Source organism: Actinia tenebrosa, unplaced genomic scaffold, assembly GCF_029948245.1.
Source record: "Actinia tenebrosa isolate PJP-AT-01 unplaced genomic scaffold, QUT_ActTen_1.0 PGA_scaffold0__85_contigs__length_37466705, whole genome shotgun sequence".
In the NCBI taxonomy this organism is placed as follows: Eukaryota; Metazoa; Cnidaria; class Anthozoa; order Actiniaria; family Actiniidae; genus Actinia; species Actinia tenebrosa.
In genome coordinates, this window is record NW_028292569.1 from 167,407 (window position 1) to 186,462 (window position 19,056).

The window sequence follows — 19,056 nt, forward strand, 5'->3', positions numbered from 1 at the left end:
GTCAATCAATCAATTTCTCCAGGGAGTAAAGGTACAAACCTTTTTTAATAACGACAAAAAATCAAAAAATTACTTTATCAAAACTATCCCAATTTGCACTTGTAATAAATATCATATTCAAATTGTCATTAAGACACTAAATAACTTAGTTTGATGCTCTTTCTGTAGCTTAAATTGGTATATCAAAATTTTTGCATCTACCCGACCACTGACAGTATGTTGCGGTTTCTTATTGCTTCGGAATGTCTACTAACCGTGCAAACTGCTATTTAAGCATATTTTCCTATGGAATTTTTAATCGACATAAATCAAAAGCAGAACTTATTATTTGAATAAGAAATTACATGTATGAAACTTGGAAGCCCCAAATATTCTAAATTCGAACAATATCCGATAGGTCACCGAGTTTTTCTGGCTTTCTTCCGTGGTTTTTCGCATACTAAACCCATAGTTAACCGGTTGCTTGTCGAACCTTCACGATAATGTACGTACAGGAATATTTCATCTGAATGAAAGAGAAAAACATATCAAGGCTTAGTTTTTTCAAAAATTTATTTAACACGTCCCTGTTTTCTCCACTTCATAAAAATACAATATAGTGAAAAAAATATTGCCATTTGCAATTAATGTATGTGTCTTCAGGAAATGCTTTTCTAGACACCTGCGTAGCCTGGCTACGCAGGCTACTTTTATAGTATCCTTAACAACCTGTTTCTATAGCAACAGTGGCCTTCCGAGCAGCCTTAGTATTCTAGAGGATTCACCATTTTCCATACATTGGTTCACTGGTCAAACACAAAGTTATAAAAGGAATTTAAAAAAGGTTTGAGTGAGATTAATAATTGTACATTTCCTGAAATTAACAAATTCCAGCAATGAGAGTGATCAATACCATGACAACTATCCCAACAATTTGCAAACATTTCAGGGATCATTGTCATGACTACAGTCACCATGACAACCATCACTGACCAACAAGACTATTTGCAAGAATGTAAATGATCATCACCATGGCTACCATCACTAGGACTACAGTCACTCATCATCTTATTTCGAAAACCCTTAGAGATTATTGCCATGACTGCCATCACCACAACAACTAGTATTCAGACAATCAAAACTGTTTATAAAAATTTATAAATGAAAGTTAAAAATTCCCTTCAATTAAAAACAATATTGGAAATATAAACTATTCTGTACTGATGTTATTTTCAATTTTCTTTACTTTCAAGTCATTCTATTTTACTGATTATTCATTTCATTCCTGATTTTCTCGAAGTTGTACATGTTTCTATGTAAGGATATTCTGCATATGATACACAAATTTGAACTGGAAATACTCAACTCCCATCATCACAAGAAAATGAAATGTTTTTTTTTTCTGAATTTTTGCATCAAGTTATCATCTTCATACCCTGGGTTCCAGGGTTCCAGAGGCTTGAGGAGGTTGAGGAGGAATGGGGAGGAGAGAGGGGAGGGGAAGGAGCAGGTAGCACAAGTTGCCAGCCTCAATTTCGTGAGCACAGAATCTGTACTCGTCATTTCATTGGACCTTATTCAGATCGAAAAGAAACTGTACTTCGATTGGTCAATAGCTTTAGCTTTCTACCCTGGGTTCCAGAGGCTTGATGAGGTATGACGGATGAGAGAACAAGACTCATTTTATCCATTTTACCTTGCATAATATTATGATTGACATTCCTAACACCTTTAAACTTGAGGAATGTGTAAAACAACACCGTTCATTGCATGAGAATGATGAAAATAAGATAAACTTTTTTGTCCAGTCCAAAACAAATTTCTTTCCAAAGTAACCCAGCTTACCAGGGGTTATACACACACACAGGTTTAAGATGCCCTAATAATTTAATCTGATGAAAGAAGTTTCGTATCTCCAGTGATATTAAAAATTTGAAATTCAGCTTTATAAATTGAATTTCTCAGAAAATCATTGAATATATGTACATAGAATTCAATTCCTTTTTCTCAAAAGACACTACAGTAGATCCTATTAATTTCTTTCTTTAGATACAGGACAGGGGCGGATCCAGCCAAAAAATATAAGGGGAGCTTGACCGAATTTTTCTTGACTCGCAAGCAACTTCTTATTTTACTGTAAATCCATTACTTTGATAAATAAGCACCGCTTTGCTCCTCCCTGGATCCGCCCCTGGCGGACACTATAGAAAACTATACTTATAATACTACTAAATGTAGATGAGGTTCAACGTCTGATCATGCAACGATCATGATCCTTGGTGTTATCCTGATGCAGGGTAGTAAGTGTTAATAGGGGAATCTTCCTATTTGGTGGTTATACCAGCAGCTACACTATCGTTTTGTTGAGTTTCCTGTGCCAGAAGTGTAAAAAGGACTGGGAATACTGGCATACCAAACTTGTTACCAGATCCTGCCTGGTGTTTTGTTCAGTGGTCTTATGCCCAATCTTATGCGCCTGCACAGTTCTATCTTTTCCCAGATTTGTCGGATTCGCAAGATGAGGTGCTACATGCACGAGTCAGAGCATATATTATACGTATGTCTTATAGTTCTCTGATGAAGTAACTACGGATTGAAGTGAAGTGAGCCATCGTCGCTTCTCATCATCGTTGGATGCCTGGAGTGTGTGTGACTGACCATTCTCGCGGTCCGTACTGGAAACACGTAAGACGTTCTTCGCTGTAACATTAAGGGGACAAGATTATAAGCAACACAATAATCATAAGTTTCCTCTACATGCAGCATACTGTATTGAGGTTCGTTTCCCGCCAGGCAAATAAAATCTAGTCTACTTCGCATTTTAAAAAAGGTAAAGTACCTATATTTAACGTCGGTAGTTCCTTCAGTTGAAATTCAACTGTTATCAATGGAAGCCGACGGTGCGCACTTGGAGATCCTAAGGATCGAACCGTGGACCTCAAGCTCTGAAGGTCGCGCACTAAACAACTGAGCTACGCCTGCTCCTTTTACAACACCGTTTGAAGCTAACCTTCATTAAACTTTACGACTGCGCATGTGGAAAAACAAACGAACAAAAAAAAAACTACTATCTCTATGAAACGACTTTGAGAAACGTTCTCTACGTTCAAAATCAGCGTGATGATCTCATGCGTGGTATTTAGACGACTATCCCTTGTCGGAACAGAATCCCACTGTCTCGCTGCCCCCTTTTGAGAGACATTCGTTAGTACTAGCCTCCCTTTGCGGGCATCTCTCTTTGCTTTGGAGGTCCTACTTTGTTTGTTTGGCGGGCTACTTGTGGTGACCAAGGGAGACTTCCCATCCTCTACCCAAACTCCCCTCCCTTCTTTTTTTTAACAGGAATCCTAACCGCCGTCTGCGATGGAGAAAACCTTAGTGCAATATTTTAGTGATTCGTTTACTTACAAGTTGCTAATCTTGATAATGCAGTTTTAAATGATCCACCGAGTCTGACATCCCCGTCTGGTAAATCTTCTACGAACAAGTCTTTCGTGGGAATTGGCTGTGATAGAGGAGAAGACATACCTTATGGTGAGATGGTCATGCTCCTAACAGCATACCACAGGGTGACAGTGATATTGAAAGGCGTTTCTCCAAACATAGATGTAATAGAGCAATTTTCGTATGACTGTGAAAATTACGACGGTGCCGTATGCGTGCCTTGCCGCAACTGTGATGTCTTCCAGAATTTTGATTGGCTGATGTTTTTCGCGCACAATGTGATTGGTGTGGCAGTGTCGTGACCTTGACGTTACCGAGTGTCCGCGCCGTGTTCATGACATGTTTCGGGCATTTGATTGGATGAAGTAAATTCTCGCGCAGTGTGATAGGTCTGGCGTGTGCCTAGCCGTGTCATGACCGTGTTCGTGCCGTGAGCGTTTCGCAGTCATACGAGAACTGCTCTGTGAAGACAAGTGCTTTTAAAGATCTGGGCCCGGTTGTATGAAGCCTGGATAGCGCTATCCGACGGATAAATCCAGTGGATAAATTTATTGGATAACAGCATCGACTTATCCACTGGATAAGGATTTATCCGCCGGTTGTACGAAGCCTGGATAGCGCTATCCGACGAATAAATCCAGTGGATAAATTTATTGGATAACAGCATCGACTTATCCACTGGATAAGGATTTATCCGCCGGTTGTACGAAGCCTGGATAGCGCTATCCGACGAATAAATCCAGTGGATAAATTTATTGGATAACTGCATCGACTTATTCACTGCATGGATAAGGAATTATCAGCCGGATAGCGCTACCCAGGCTTCGTACAACCGGGCTCTGGTCGAGTATGGAAAACGCGCGCACATTACATCATCGTATCTTTATACTCAATAAAGCCATAAGAAGTCCGCAACTATATACCTCACTAAAAACTTGGTAACTTTGTCTGCCACTTCTTGATGCAGGTCGCGTTAACAGGAATGCTTTCTCGAAAAGAAATGCTTGGAGTTTCTGGTTAAGAAAGGGCGGAAACACGTCAACACAACAGAAACAAAACAACAGGCTAAAGCTGAGCTAAGGTAACATTACAGCTGAAATATGCTTGTCCAGAACTGGACCCAATTTTCACAATTGTGTTTATTGTTCAGTTTACGCGCGAAATTTCGTGCTCAATTTCAATTTCGTTCTGATTGGGAAAAGTCGCGAGAAGATTGTCTGCGCACGCGCGAAAACGCTCAAACAGAAATGGACAGTTCGCGTAACTTGGACTAATGCGCGAAAATAAATGTCTTACCGTTCCATGTTTATTTTTTAGGGTTCCACTACAGATCATTCGTTTTGATTGATAAAGTTCTGGGAAAGACATCTGGAAAAAAAACAACATTTGAGCGAGGAAAAAGCAATGTTATTCAAGATCATAAGGATAATATTTTTTAAAGAATATACTGTAACAGCTAAATGTTTGGTTTTCTTTTGCTACATGGCTTACCTTGTTGTCGTAAAGAAAGACTATTCTGGACAATACGAATTGACACTGGAATAAAACAAACAAAACAAAAAAGGTTTAGTGGAATGATAGACTGCACGGAACAAACGCACTTCTTTTAAAATTCCAAATTTCATCGCTACCCGCCGTGGAACTTTTTATGGGCTAATCAAAGTCAGGTCACGGCTAAATCACAGATTGAACCTGAAACAACCTCTGGGCTGCTCTAAGTCAGGGCACGCTTAACTCACAGATCGAACCCTAGCAACCTCTAGGCTGATCTACAGTCAGGGCACGGCTAACTCACAGATCGAATTGGAAATTAGCTTGTGCGGTTTTGTGGAGAAAGGATAACTGGACAGCCAGAAGCAAAACCCTCGAATCAAAGGAGATACTTAACAAGCTTTGCTCAAATGTGATGCCGAGTCCAGGAAATGAACCCGATAAATTCCTGTTCATAGGAGGCCTTTCAACGAATAGTTCATGCGCGCAAGGTAAAAAAAAACTTAAGATCGCATGCACTCTTGGCCAAAAAGCACTGTCATTCTTTCTGTCCTCAATAGAGGAAAGTCCCCAGCATAACGATCGTTGTCCTACAAGGGTCGCTAAATAAATTAATCATACAAACCTTGGCTTCACCAGTCTTTTCGTCCACTTCTTCGATGATTTCTTCTATGCAACGTTTCTGAGGGGAGAAAATGATACAGGGTAAGATACGATTGAGAAGCTTTCCTATGATGCTCCGCTTGTTTTTCTTTCTTCCTTTCGTTATTTCCTCCTCCTCCACCCTAATTTTTCATCCTTCCTTTTTTTTCTTCTTCCATTCTTCCCTCTTTCCTTTCCTTCTTTTTCTTTTCAAGTTTATTCATTATAAATTTTTTCTAATCGTTGCATTTTGAATTCCCCCGCCGACTCACCGCATCCTCTAACATCTTTCTATCAGGATGATCTCTTGGAGTCTGTAATAAAAACAACAATAAAAATCCAAAGTCAAGTCAAAAAAACCTTACACCAACACTTGAGAATTATATGAAGAAAAGAAAATTCTCGATCAGTTTACAGGAAGTTGACACTTAAAGGGGTTCAGGGTCTTGAATGACTGAAGTGCCTTTTCAAGCGTACGATGAGAAAACCCTTCAGTCCGAAGACCGAATGGGCGCAAATTTAGAAGAAGAGGTTCACTGGGTGGCCTGGCCCTCCCCTTCCTGAACGGCAAAAGTGCCAAACAGTAAAATTTAGTTATACATAAAATACTTCAGTTTAGAGTTCTCTGTTGCACAGGGTTTGCCTCGATTTTGTGTAGAATATTCATGTGTTCCAGTGAAGGTCCGTGGAATTTCAAAGTGTTTGTATTATTGAAGTTGTGCATCTTCATTTACTGTTGGTATTTGTGAATATGTGTACACTGATATGATTCTATCCCTGAGTAAATGAGTTTGTGATCAAGGAACACAGCGGTCATTTGGAAGTCGACAATGGTCCCGCATGAGAATCGTGAACTTACAACTCTCATTAGACAAGTCCGATGCTCTATGGTGAGCAATTAAAATTAAAAGTAAAATTTAAAACTCTTTTACTGAGGAAACACCATGCAAATCCTCTAAATCCTGCGTACTCATCACCGCTACGTGCAACAAATGATTCTATGGTGAATGCTTTTCTCTTCCCCGACAACAAAACAGGTCGAAGATCCCGGTCTCTGTTGTAGTGGCTGTGGTCTTCCACTCTGTGGGGGACATTTTTTTATTTAATACTTTCGCAAAGTTTTTGAAAATGCGACTTAATACTGATTTGAGAGCAACAACACAGGGCCCAGTTGTTCAAAGCCCGATTAGTGCTAATCCTGGGTTAACTCTTAATAAGACCTATAGAGTTAATCTTGGATTAGCGCTAATCCAACTTTGAACAACCCGGCCCAGATTTATGTATAGCGTGTACACTTGCCGTTTTTATGATGCTCTTCATCATAAGAGGATACTTGACAAGACGACTTCGCGGAGAATCTACAATACAAAACCACTCGAACGATGAGTACCAGCAAGCCCCGAGTCAAGCCTTAGAAGGCGCATTTTGTATGAATGAAAAACGTACGGTACTGACTCACAGCACGTACACAGTACGACATACTATAACATTGAAATGGCTTCTCATAAGAATGGTTATCGTATGAAGGGGATAACATCATATGGTACTGAAATACAGCACGCACACGGTATGACATGCTGTAACATTGAAATGGCTTCCCATAAGAATGATTATCATATGAGTGGGAAACGTACAGTACTGTCGTACGACTGAATATAGCTGAGAATGTGGTGGTAGTGCGTGTGGAGGGAACCTCACGGAAGAGCCCCGTACAGGGAGTGGTGGTTGTAAAATATAAGTTGTTTTTTTAATGACTCACAGCACGTGTATGCGGTACGACATGCTGTAACATTGAAATGGCTTCCCATAAAAATGGTCGTAAGAAGGAAATTTTTAATTTTGCATAAAGATTTCTAAGCCGGCAAATATCAGTGCCTAATATCGATTAAACTATCGCTAATAAAAAAATATGCCGGAATCAGAGGGGAAATACTTACCTAAAAAGCTCCATAGATCTAGTCTTCTACTAAAGGGCGAATCTTGACATCTCTGAAAAAGTAAATGATTGTTTATAAGACCAATCTCTCTCTCTCTATTCTAATTTCATGTTTTGGGCTTCCCGTGTTAGGACCAGGCTTTCATAAACAGGCAGCCCAACTAAGGGTCTGAAAATAGGGAAGATCGAGAGAGTAGATAAACTTGGCGTTACTTACTTGTAAGAAATCTTTTACGTTGTCATCATTTTTCATTTTCTCATCCAGCATTGCTTTAGCTTCGAATTGATTAGCACAGTATCGTGTGTAGCATTTTAGTTGTGGAAACTGGAATGAAAAAATGGATAAATAGGAAAATGAAAAAATGGGAAAAGTGAATGATTGAGGAAGAGTTAACGGAGAGCTTAAGGAATTAATTTCGAATTCTTAAGTATTCTAAAGATAAGATTTCTAAGCTGTTTTATATGATTGCCATCACATGATCTGATCGGGTTTTGTTTTGGCAGAAACTGTCAAACGTGTTATTGGCGGGTCAAAAGTGAATCTCCAACAGTGATTGCTTATCCGTTAACTGAACAATCCTAAAATAACAACGATATCTTCTTCTCATGGTATTTAACCAACTTTCCAATTTTGCGCAAACTTCACGAAACAATTTTCTTTGTTGGATGGGGGAGGGGGAGGGGGTGGGGGTGAGGGAGTAAACTAAGGGAGAAGTGCGACAGCTCCTAGCCATTGAGAAGAATGGTTTGATGGAGTCACGCAACTCTTGATGGGGTCACACAACGCTTGATGGGATCACACAACGCTTGATGGGATCACACAACGCATGGCGGTTGTCGTTAGTTTCGTACCGTGACCGACACTTCGAATTTTTCACACTCGTACCGATAAAATTATCAGTTTTCTAAACACAAAATTGATCTTACCCAATGTAGCATGATTTCACCGATGCTGTCTATCGCTCCATCAGTCGTTCTGGCTTTTTTTAATTTGTCTATCAGTTCTGTAGAAAAAAGAGATTCATTGATGTCACACAAGATATGCTTGTAGACTTGCCCTTTCCGTTTATTACAGAGTAAAACGTCTAAACTAATAATTCACATTCAAACATCCAAACCCGATAAAGCGAAACAGCAACAGCAACAACAACAACAACAACAACAAGAAAAAAAGGATATGAGCATTCCATATCTAATTTGCTAACTAAAATTAAAAGCCTATTCTTTTTTACGAACTGTACATACACAAAAATGTGCAGAAAAGAAATCATATTCTTCTGACCACTAATTTATCATCGTTACCTTAGCAACAGATAGGAAATAAATACCGGCATCTAGAAACTTCCTGACAGACAAACGGACATAAGCCAAGAAGGAAATCCCTCGTGATTTGTAAAACGATGAGAACGTTTACCTTGCTCACCACACAAGAAACGAAGCGGGGGAGCAAAGCGGAAAAAAGTACTTTAGGTAGTCATAGCTATTCTTATCCTTTCTGTCTAAAGCAAGTTATTTTTATGAGTGAATGCGTACGTAAAGTGCCTCTCAAAAGGCTTTCCATCTGTCCAAGCGCGCACTGTGATTGGTTAGCATCCTTGTTTTTTCTTGCTCTTTGATTGGCTTATACAGAAGCTATGCAGAAGAACCATAGTCAAGTCCATTTCATATTACGAAATTTTCTCGTGCAAAATGTGGACGTGACAACAACAGAAAATTATCATTTTATCTATTTATTTCAGTCTGGTCTTCCTATTTCTGAGATATTCCAGTAATGACCTAACAAGACTTCAAACTGTTTTATCTTAGATATATGGCTTCTCCTAAGGGTATCTGTCTTAATAAAGAGGAATAGTTCATCATATAGATTAACATCTGTGGGTGATCGCTATAGATTGGCTGGTTCAGCTTGATCATTGAGTATAGGAAATACCATCGAGAAAAGAAGAATCACTGAAAAATGCCACGAATTCTTTAAGAACTACGTCTAAAGATGGCATTTCCTATTTATAACACATCTAAAAAAACGCGTCGATTAGATATAGAAATCGGTGAAATCGGTTATCATTTAAATCGTGCGTAAGAGAAAATTGTGAGCCAATTAACCAATCAAAAACAAGTATTTTGGTAGACGTGTTATCATAAAGCCAGTAAATGAGAAAACGATCGTTTGCAAATCAACAAGTATCGATTCCTAATCACCGCAAATGATAGATATATCATGTTATATAGAGTTTTGGTATTCGATGAATGCAGTAATCATATTAGAAATAGCCTACAGATTCTCATTATTACCTCTCATATCAAGTTCTAGTTTTTTGTTTTTGTTTGGGGTGATGGTGGGGTTTGGGGGCAGGTTAGGGAAGGAGGTAGGGGGATTAAACTAAAGCAGCAAATCCCAGAGGGGAAAATAAAGTTAACTTGCAATCAAATGGCTTCCCCATTCTAGCATCATGATTGGATGCTAAGCATCAAATTCGTGCCCTTTGATTGGCTTATAAATGAAAAGCCATTTTAGTGCTGCAATTTCTGTACGTTTTCTACGAATTAGAGAGAGTACGAATTGGAGAGTAAGGCTGTGATAACTGACATCTACCCAAACTACTACGTGATCTGCTGAAGTAGAGTTCTACCCACGCAATCTGAACTTACTGCAATGTTTACGTACATACCTTGATGTAAGCTAAGCAGGGTTTCCACGCATCCAAAAATCGTCTGAAATTCATATTCACTCATCAGTCTTAACTTGCACATTGGTTTGTAATACACCTAAAAAATACCAAGGTAAATGTCATGAAATTTTGTCAAGCCAGTATGAAGGTAAAGATAGCTGTGTTTATCGATACTCACCTCAATCATCATCTTGAGATCAGATACGACTCCTTCTTCACCTGATGAGAGCTCGTACATCGCCTAGAGACAGAACAAACGACAAGTTACCATACTAGAATGACAATTAAAACCTGCTTATGTCGACCAATGACCTTTTAAAAACCTCGTTATCCCGACCACCCGGATATATAGAAGCGCATTACGACCTTGCTGTCCCGTCCACCCGGATACCTGGAAACGCATTGGGACTCGCTATTAGCGCCTGGATATCTTGTACAAGAAAGTCTCCATGATAACGACCGTTAATCGTATATTTTATTAATAAGAAACGTTTGTTTTCAGGAAAGAGGCTAAAGCGACTCTAAAGTAAATTTTTTAAATTAATATGATTGGTTGGCTCAGGTCTTCTTTCTTTTAATTGGTTCTAAGCGGAAGCCATTTGAGTGTCGCGGAACAACTCAAATGGCTTCCACTCTGAACCACTCAAATGAAATCTTCTCGATCTCCGCGCAAAGCAAACTTTTTAATGAAAGTTTGTATTTTTAGGTCGTATAAGACTTCGAATCATCATACCTCTTGTCGTTTAAGTTGCATCGGCGACATCTCTTGCACGTGACCTTTCGAAACCGTATCTCGCCATAGCTACAAATGACACAAATGAAAATAAGAATGAGATTTCAAAACAAATGTCTTTGTAATATTTGGTGACTATTCGACCCCCTCAGTAGCCCTTTTTCTCTAGTTTAAATGACCACAGAAAAGTAATGAGGTTTTTGGTTAGTGGTTGAGTGGCAGAAATTTTCCTTCTTAGTTATCAGAAGCGACAAGAATAGCACCAACTTTTACTTTCCAAAGAACCTACATATGGATACTGAAGGCTTAGGAAGATGAAGTAGAGCCAATGACATGTCGTGTTCTTCTTACCTTACTCGGTCGGATCTTGATGGGTGTTGGGAGAATGCGGTATTTCTTTGCAAACTCATGATCTTTGTCGCCACCAACACGAAGACTGAAGGACCGCTGTATATTGAATGGAAATCATAAGAAAATAAAGTCTATTATATCCTATTTTTTTGTCTCAATTGTCCATCCATCCATCCAAAAATCCCTCCCTCCCTATTTCCCTTCCTTCCTTCCTTCCTTCCTTCCTTCCTTCCTTCCTTCCTTCCTCCCTCCCTCCCTCCCTCCCTCCCTCCCTCCCTCCCTCCCTCCCTCCCTCCCTCCCTCCATCCATTCATCTTTGCTATTGATCCACTCATTCAGATACTCTGCTCTATTTAGTAGATTCCCGTTAGTTCCAATTATATTCACTCGCTCTTCCATGTATTCAGTCGTTCATTAATCCCTCCATGCATCCATAAAGTCCTTTTAAAAAAATCCTAAAATCCCCATAAAACCGGAAGACGAAATACTGAATACAGACAAAACACTAACTACATCAAAAATAAACATTACACAATGTTGTAAAAATAAGCTTTCACTTTCCACTGTCTAGCGAGTCCAATATTACAAGACTTGTTCCGTCTTCATTATGTTTGTAAGGTTATCTTCAGAAAAATGAACGCTCAAAAACAAAACAAAAAATTTATTTACATAAAGAGCACTTGAGTTGTATTTAGACTAGCCATTTGTTATCAGTCAAATCAAGTATTAAAAGATTTAAAACATTAAAATCAATTAAATCTCGTTTACACATAAATAAATAAGCTGTTCTATTTTTCAGCGTTTGAATGTGAAGGATCGGCAATACGATTTTTAAATCAAATGCATTATTAAATTTGAATAATTTGGGTTTCGAAATTTTGTTTAGACTAGTAACTTTTCATTTGCAGAAAAACGATAGTTGGCAATTTTAAAAGGAAAACATATTGCAAAAAAATTCGTTTATTGAAAAGAAGATTATATTGACAACGCATTTGTTCTAGCTGTTTCAAAACAAGTCAACTACAAGAGTTTTGAAACCGAAAAATTTCGAAGGAAAAATATTAAAAGATTTCCTTTACCATTCAATACTGGCGTTGATAGAAATAAATCCCAAGGCTTAGGATTAATCTGAATTAAGGTTTATAAATGGAATATGTCTGAAGAAGAGCAATAGTCTTAAGGAAGGGGTTTCCGCTTTGAATGTGAGATATTACTGACAAATTTAATGACTTACCTGAACTAAACTGCCTCCTAATTTCTTTCTCGTACTTGAAGGCGAGTCAACTGTTTCCAACGAGTCGGTGCTCATAACAGCATTAGCGTTTTGGCAGGATTTCTTTATGTTTGGCTCCTAAAAAACACAACAGAAATTATCTTATAACAGAAAGAAAAATATTATTGCATTTAGGACTGCAAACAGAGCGAGTGAAATTCGGTGACTTGAGAGGAAAAACGGACCTTATCGAGAGAAGAAGTGGTAAAATGATTAAACTCTGATGACTGTTCATGCTTGCGCAGTTTACTAGAAGTTAGAATTGTTCTTCTGCGCTGAATTGAGCGATTTTTTATTATCGCCATCATTGTTCTTATTTTTGAATCCTTCGTTCAAGGTCAACAGCCTTTTCTGGCTACGTGTGATGTTTTATAAAAGCTGTTCCAGACAGACCCGGCAAAGCTGGTTATCAACTGTTTGAGTTCTTTTCTTCACTGTAAACAACTATACGTTAATTCGTTGTTGAAGACATCATATTCTTTACGTGGTTTAAGAATCCATTTTCAAATCATCTTGAATCAAGAAAACTCGAAGCTTTGCTGAACAACCAAACGTATTGACATTCACATAGTCATTAACAAATTAATGATCAAAAGTCGAAATTTGATAGTCTGGTATGCAAAAAACGAACTAATTTTGGCAACCCTTGGGCTACTACTTTATACTACTACTATAAATTCAAGTGCATTTGTTTAAAAATATTCTACTACAAAGAGAGGGGAATTCTTTGAGCCTCTAATAATAGAATATTCATCAATGCATGTCATTTCTATTTGGAAGGAAAGTGAAAATTTCGAGGGAGATTTTGAAGATGAAAATTTCAATTGCAAAGTGGGAGCAATTTTACCACAATTATTGAATAGCTTTGAATAGAGAAGATGGTGCTAGAAAATTAAAGACAAATGCAAAAACATCAAGCTATTTCTACATAGATAAAATCATCATTTTAGTCTAATACATAATTAACAATAAATGTCTAATAATAATATCTTCTAATAGTTATTCACGTTTTTCGAATGCCTTGGACGCCAGCAAGCTTGCAACATTAGCAGAGCGGAAGTCGCTAAAGAAAAAACAACATCTATATTTTGCTTCTAAAATATACAATATTAACGTATCTTACACAAAGGAAACATTTATAGTTGATAGTTTGTTACGTTTTGTTAGCGTGTTAAGATTAATTCTTTACAACAAAAAACGTGCATCAACAACATGCTGTTGAATCAAATGCCGCTGTGATAATCTTCATGGAATGTCAAATAAACAGAGTTTACAAAGGGAAGGTCATTGTTTACGGGGTCCATAACCCTCCACTTTTGCATATCCAGAGTGCTAGTGGTTTGAGAGATGACGTCATATGTCATTTCTGGCGACCATGGGAAACCAAAAGAACAAGAAAAAGTAGGATTGTGTACGTCATGTGCGATCTTTTATAGTACATGTACGAGCTGAAAGTCATGTTTTTATTCACTAGGATAAGCTTCTTGAAGTGTTGAATTTGACTTGTAAGACCCTTTAAGAAGTTTCATCACGGTTTCCATGACAACCAAACAGCCCAGGGCTGGAAACTAAAAGGACACACACTCTCTCACCTTTTTTTTTTTTTTTTTGCTTAATTTTATTTCTCCCCTTATTTTTCACAATGAGAATTTTGAAAAGGAGGATTGAAGTTTGAAAAAATAATGATATTTTTTTCTATGTGGTAACTGTTCAACACAGGGGGCCTAATACTGACAAATATCTAGAAAATATCTTTTCTTTTTTTTACTTTCTTTTCTCTGTTTTTCACTTTCTCCTCTTCTTTTGTTGTTGTTTTCTCTGATAATATTAACATAACTAACTTAAATGCTTGTTGAGGGAGTGAGTTAGGGCGGAGTCCCCTTATGTATGGAGAATGTTAAAATTTGAAGTGGGGTATGACATATCATTGTTTTCAAACTTAATTAACATGATAACACAGGTAACACAGATTGAGGGTCAACCTACTATTCAAAATAGCACAGGAAAAAAGAGATAAAAAAGATATAAACTGCTACTTAATATCTTTAGACTGAAATTCTCATCATATTCTGGACTTTAAAATTTAAAACAAAGGCTATCAATACAAAATTATTCTTTTAGTCTCTTATTCATACCTTATAATCGTATATAAAACATTTTAAAAATAACTTGATTCATTCATTTTAGAATATGTATATTTGATAGTCGTTTATTTATTATTAATTATTCTTACTTTTCTCCTTCATTTAATTTTTAGACTTATTGTTATGTGCATTACAAAACTTATAAATTGTTATTTGTGCAATATAAATCAATACATTATTAGAAATTATACCTTAAGGATGGAGTCTTTCTTTAAATCTGAATCATTGGCTTTGCGTTTTCTTCGTATGGACAACTGTTTCTGTGAAAATTCAAAAGTTGGAAATTAGGCTACCTTGCTGGCTATGTTTATGGGCATAAATAAATAGCATTAATGAAGAAATGAAAACGCATGTGCAAGCTATGTGCAGTTATAAAGCAAGGCAGGGGTTGGCAGAACACAAGAGAAGTAATGTTAGTAGAATCGTAGCAGAGTACTTCTCAAGTGTTCTACCAATCCCCAAGTGCTTCATAACTCCACACAGCACAGCAAACAAGGTTTTTATTTCTTTTATAAAATACAAATTACAATGATCGTTATTTTAGATAGAATGACACAACTGAAAGCAAGTGTGTGTGCTGTGTGCTCTCATAAAGCATGCGCTCCTAACCAATCAGAACGCAAGATTTATAGCAGTTATTTTATGAAACCTACTTTAAAGTCTTTCACATTGAGGTTCTGAAGATTCGTAACATTGAAGAGGCTGCAGGGTCGATTGTTGGCCTATATTAAAGATTTAGGTAGAAAACTGTCTGAGTATAAATCATATATCAAACAAAGGAGTCACTGAAAGACTTGTTATTTTATGAGAAAAGATTAATCTGAAAACAGAAAAACTAGATTATTTTAACACAGTCTGTACATAATATAAATATATTAATCAGTCATGAATGTATACATAGATCCATTAAAGATTGGAGACTATACATATTAAAGACCGCCATGAACGTAACAATAAGAAAACCCCCTTGACTAATATATAATATATTAAAAAGAATGTTGGCTTTAAATAAATAATACTACAAGCTTTCTTAGAGCGCTAACAATTAATCCGTGAAACACTAATTACTAAATAGTACAAAATAGTGCTAATTAATAGGAAACAATGGAATTTGCATGAAATTGTGCTATTTAGTATTACTAAAGTTTCATGGTTATATTGTTTGCACTCTATTCATAATTATAATCGTAAAAATCTTCAGTCATTGTATTTGCATTTCAGTTAGTTAGGTCTCCCTTGATTCGAAGATTTTTCTAGTTTTTCAAGTTGTCCTCTCTATGCAAAACCTAAGTTAAATTTATATTTCATTGTTCTGTGAATTAATATCTGTTTCAGGGTATCGATAAAATTCGAAGATTATTTAACATATTACTTGGCCTTTGGTTCCAGGCAGTTTCTTACTGCGTAGTCTTCCTTGCCACACAGAAGCTGGTGAGGCGACCTTGAGCTTTCTTCTACAGCTTTTGTTATTCTCGTTGTTGTTGACTCGTTGCTGAAAATTTAAGCAAATCAAGGTTAACATAATGCATTAGCAGTAGCAGTCAAAACATCATTGTCCTCCTAACTGCCACAATTGTGAGACAAATCGATAAGCATAATCTTTAACATTAGCAGTTTAACTGTAGCTAAAATACCTTTTGGCTGAGAAATACTAATATTATTCTTTGTTGAAAAAAACTACTTAGAAATATTTCAAACAGAGCAATGTAAAATATTATTTGAAAATAATAACAAGACAAAAGGATGTTTTTCACACACAATAATTTATTACAGAAAACTAAAATTCAAAATGTTTACTTTCTACAGATGTTAATAGTATTGGCCAAATTTCCACAAAGTGCATGGCTCTTCTCCAAAACGAATTAAAAATTTGATTTTTGTGGAGGTACGACATGAACTGGATACACTAAGATAACCCTCAAATGTAAGCACAGGAGTAAGCATAAGTAATCCTATTCATAAGGTACTGAGTTTCAATGAGAACACTAATTAGGGGATTGCCATTAGTGCTAATGGCTCTACACTAAAAAACAATAAGAACTTTTGTTTTTTTGTTAGAAGTAACAACAACAACTTGTCATTACAGGGATCCATTACCAGCTTCACACCCCAAATTATCATTTGCTGCCAAGTTACCTAATCATAAACAGAATTCTGTTGCTAAGTAATGAAGGTATAATATCTTTCTGCAAGATTCTCTATTTCTAAATTTAATTTTTTCGAATGTTGAAAATACCCCCATTTCAAGTTGCCTTTTGCTCAGTCTTAGCCTCGATTGTGTATAAAATATTTCATTTTATTTTATTAAGATCAGTTGTATAAGTCAGGAATGCACGTACTATGGAACAATACGAGTTCATTAAAAAAACACAGAGTTTGGTTGAATAGCTGAATATCATAACACACAAACGAGACTAAGACAGAGCAAAGAGAACTCGGAACTGAAGTATTAACTATATCAAAAAGTACTTAACATTGACTCAGCATTTATTTGGATAATGTCTACAATTTTACCCCGAATATTTTGAACCCTGTTATTTCAAACATTTTCCCTGCTCCCCAGAAGGTTTGAGATCATGGGACTCCACTTTACACAAGAAAATGCAAAGTATAGTCAATCAAATATAAAACATTAACTGTTTTAATGTGAGTTTGACACTGCATAAACTTTGAATATATCATTATATAGTCTCAAAACTTTGATAAACTTTGATATTCTAGGGTTTTTTGTTGTTGTTTTTTGGTAAAGACACGGTTTCTCAGGCAAGATTATCCTAGTTAATCCTGTTAATGACTTCTGTAATATTTCTGTGAGACACTAATTAGATTCATAGTAGAATTATTGACTGAGTAAAAAGAACAAAGAAATACCTCTGTCTCTCTGTCAAAAAGTGAAGAGAAAACTATACATTTTATAAGACAGTTATAAGAAAGAATTAAACTTTATTCAACATTCGTACAAATGTTGGATCATGCAGATTGATATAGTTAAAATATTTTTTGGGAAAAAGAGCTACTATACAAACTAAAAAGATTAAAATTCCGGCCGGTAGCATCATGTTTATTCACTGTCACTGGTAGGGATAAGTCACAGCTAATGTAATGAAAAATATGGTAAGAGTTTCTATTAAATTATTACCGTTTATATTATTAATTGTTTTATGTTAAAGATTTAGATTTCCTACTTTAAATGTTTATCCATTCTTCTTTTAACAAAAGAAAAAAGGTGATCAATATTTTTTTTGTAAGTGAAAATGTGTTTGTGGTAAAATAATTATTATACACAAAAGATTTATTCTTCGAAAAGCCGGACCTAGAAAATAACCTCTGACTTGGGTTTATGTTTTAGAAGCTTTTTCTAATTGGAGGTAAACTTTTATAATTGTCACAAGAATCGAATATGAAAGACATGAAATAATGATCTGGATAGTTTTAAAAACGTTATTCGATCTTTATATTCCTGGTATCTTCATATTTCATCACAGCTGTGATATAATCACTGATTAACAATGTCCTTTGGAATGTAAACCGTTACAAGTTAAATATCTTCTTACTAAAACGACTTAAACAATGCCTCCTTATAAAATAACGAACTTTTAGATCCAGAGCTTCACTAAAGGACATCTTTCAGGAGTGAATTTCGAACCGTAGAGTCTACTAAAGTTGGAACTCTAGTCTATTTGCGTACTTCTTTCCTTGAGTGAATTAGCAGAAATGAGCAATATTAGTCGTCTTTATCCTCATAAATCACGAAAATTTTCACTACTAACCTCTTCACATGCTATCCTTGGAGTTGAAGAATTTTGTTTGCCAAGTTTCTGTGATCTAACAGAGAGGTAAAGACTAAGAATGGAAAGAGTAAACAAAACTGATGAACGTTTTTAGACAAGTTTACTTTCTTGGTTTTACGTCATCAAGGGATCACGGTCTAAAAGCGTACTAGTAAATATATGCAAAGTTATTCATCGTTACACGCGCTTACCTCGGAGCTGAAGTGCGTTCAGCCCCTATTATGTCCATCCCACAGGAATTACTTGGATATTTACGAAAATGAAAGATTGGCTATATATAAAGTCTGCTTTCGTCCAAACGACAATGGAATAATTCATTCAAATGAGGAAGGAAGAGGAGCGCCAAATCGAACTGCCCAATCACAGAGCTGCTATTTTTAGTCACACCAATCAAATCGTGTGTCTGTGAAGCCGGTAGAAGATAGGGATCAAACCGGAAAATAGAGTATTTTTCAAATATGATAAATAACAAATCAAATCAAATATTTTCTAATAAAATAATGTTGAAATAAAATAGCATTATAAAATAACTTTAGAATAATAATTTGTTAATAAATTGTAAATAATTCCTATATTTTAGCAGTATTTTGAAATATTTTCGAG

General features: G+C 36.3%; 1 protein-coding gene across 2 annotated transcripts; it reads right to left on the bottom strand.

The window, feature by feature from the left end:
• Nucleotides 1–534: 534 nt before the first annotated feature.
• Nucleotides 535–18,739, bottom strand: LOC116304325 (neuroepithelial cell-transforming gene 1 protein). Of its 2 annotated transcripts, XM_031714044.2 has the most exons (21): nucleotides 18,645–18,739; nucleotides 18,433–18,487; nucleotides 16,035–16,154; nucleotides 15,316–15,384; nucleotides 14,854–14,922; nucleotides 12,480–12,596; nucleotides 11,246–11,341; nucleotides 10,895–10,963; nucleotides 10,340–10,402; nucleotides 10,162–10,258; nucleotides 8,420–8,496; nucleotides 7,710–7,817; nucleotides 7,494–7,545; nucleotides 6,856–6,914; nucleotides 5,829–5,870; nucleotides 5,540–5,596; nucleotides 4,915–4,959; nucleotides 4,720–4,791; nucleotides 4,347–4,436; nucleotides 3,388–3,484; nucleotides 535–2,679 (listed from the first exon to the last, which is right to left on the bottom strand). In XM_031714044.2, exons 1-21 carry the CDS (start codon nucleotides 18,680–18,682, stop codon nucleotides 2,531–2,533), a joined length of 1,641 nt encoding a protein of 546 aa, XP_031569904.1. In that variant the 5' UTR covers nucleotides 18,683–18,739; the 3' UTR covers nucleotides 535–2,530. The 2 variants fall into 2 exon arrangements, with proteins under 2 accessions (XP_031569904.1, XP_031569905.1); XM_031714045.2 differs by lacking the exons at nucleotides 14,854–14,922; nucleotides 15,316–15,384; nucleotides 16,035–16,154; nucleotides 18,433–18,487; nucleotides 18,645–18,739 and adding an exon at nucleotides 12,704–13,114.
• Between the last annotated feature and the right edge of the window lie 317 nt (nucleotides 18,740–19,056).

What these genes read in the sequence shown, in the direction of transcription:
- LOC116304325 (XM_031714044.2), bottom strand. Translation starts at nt 18,682, where the DNA reads ATGGACATAATAGGGGCTGAACGCACTTCAGCTCCGAG. An exon ending in TGCCTGGAACCAAAGGCCAA is followed by an intron (nt 15,385 to 16,034) that starts GTAATATGTTAA and finishes TCTTTAATATAG; the next exon opens with GCCAACAATCGACCCTGCAG. An exon ending in CCTGCTTAGCTTACATCAAG is followed by an intron (nt 8,497 to 10,161) that starts GTATGTACGTAA and finishes TTTTTTCTACAG; the next exon opens with AACTGATAGACAAATTAAAA.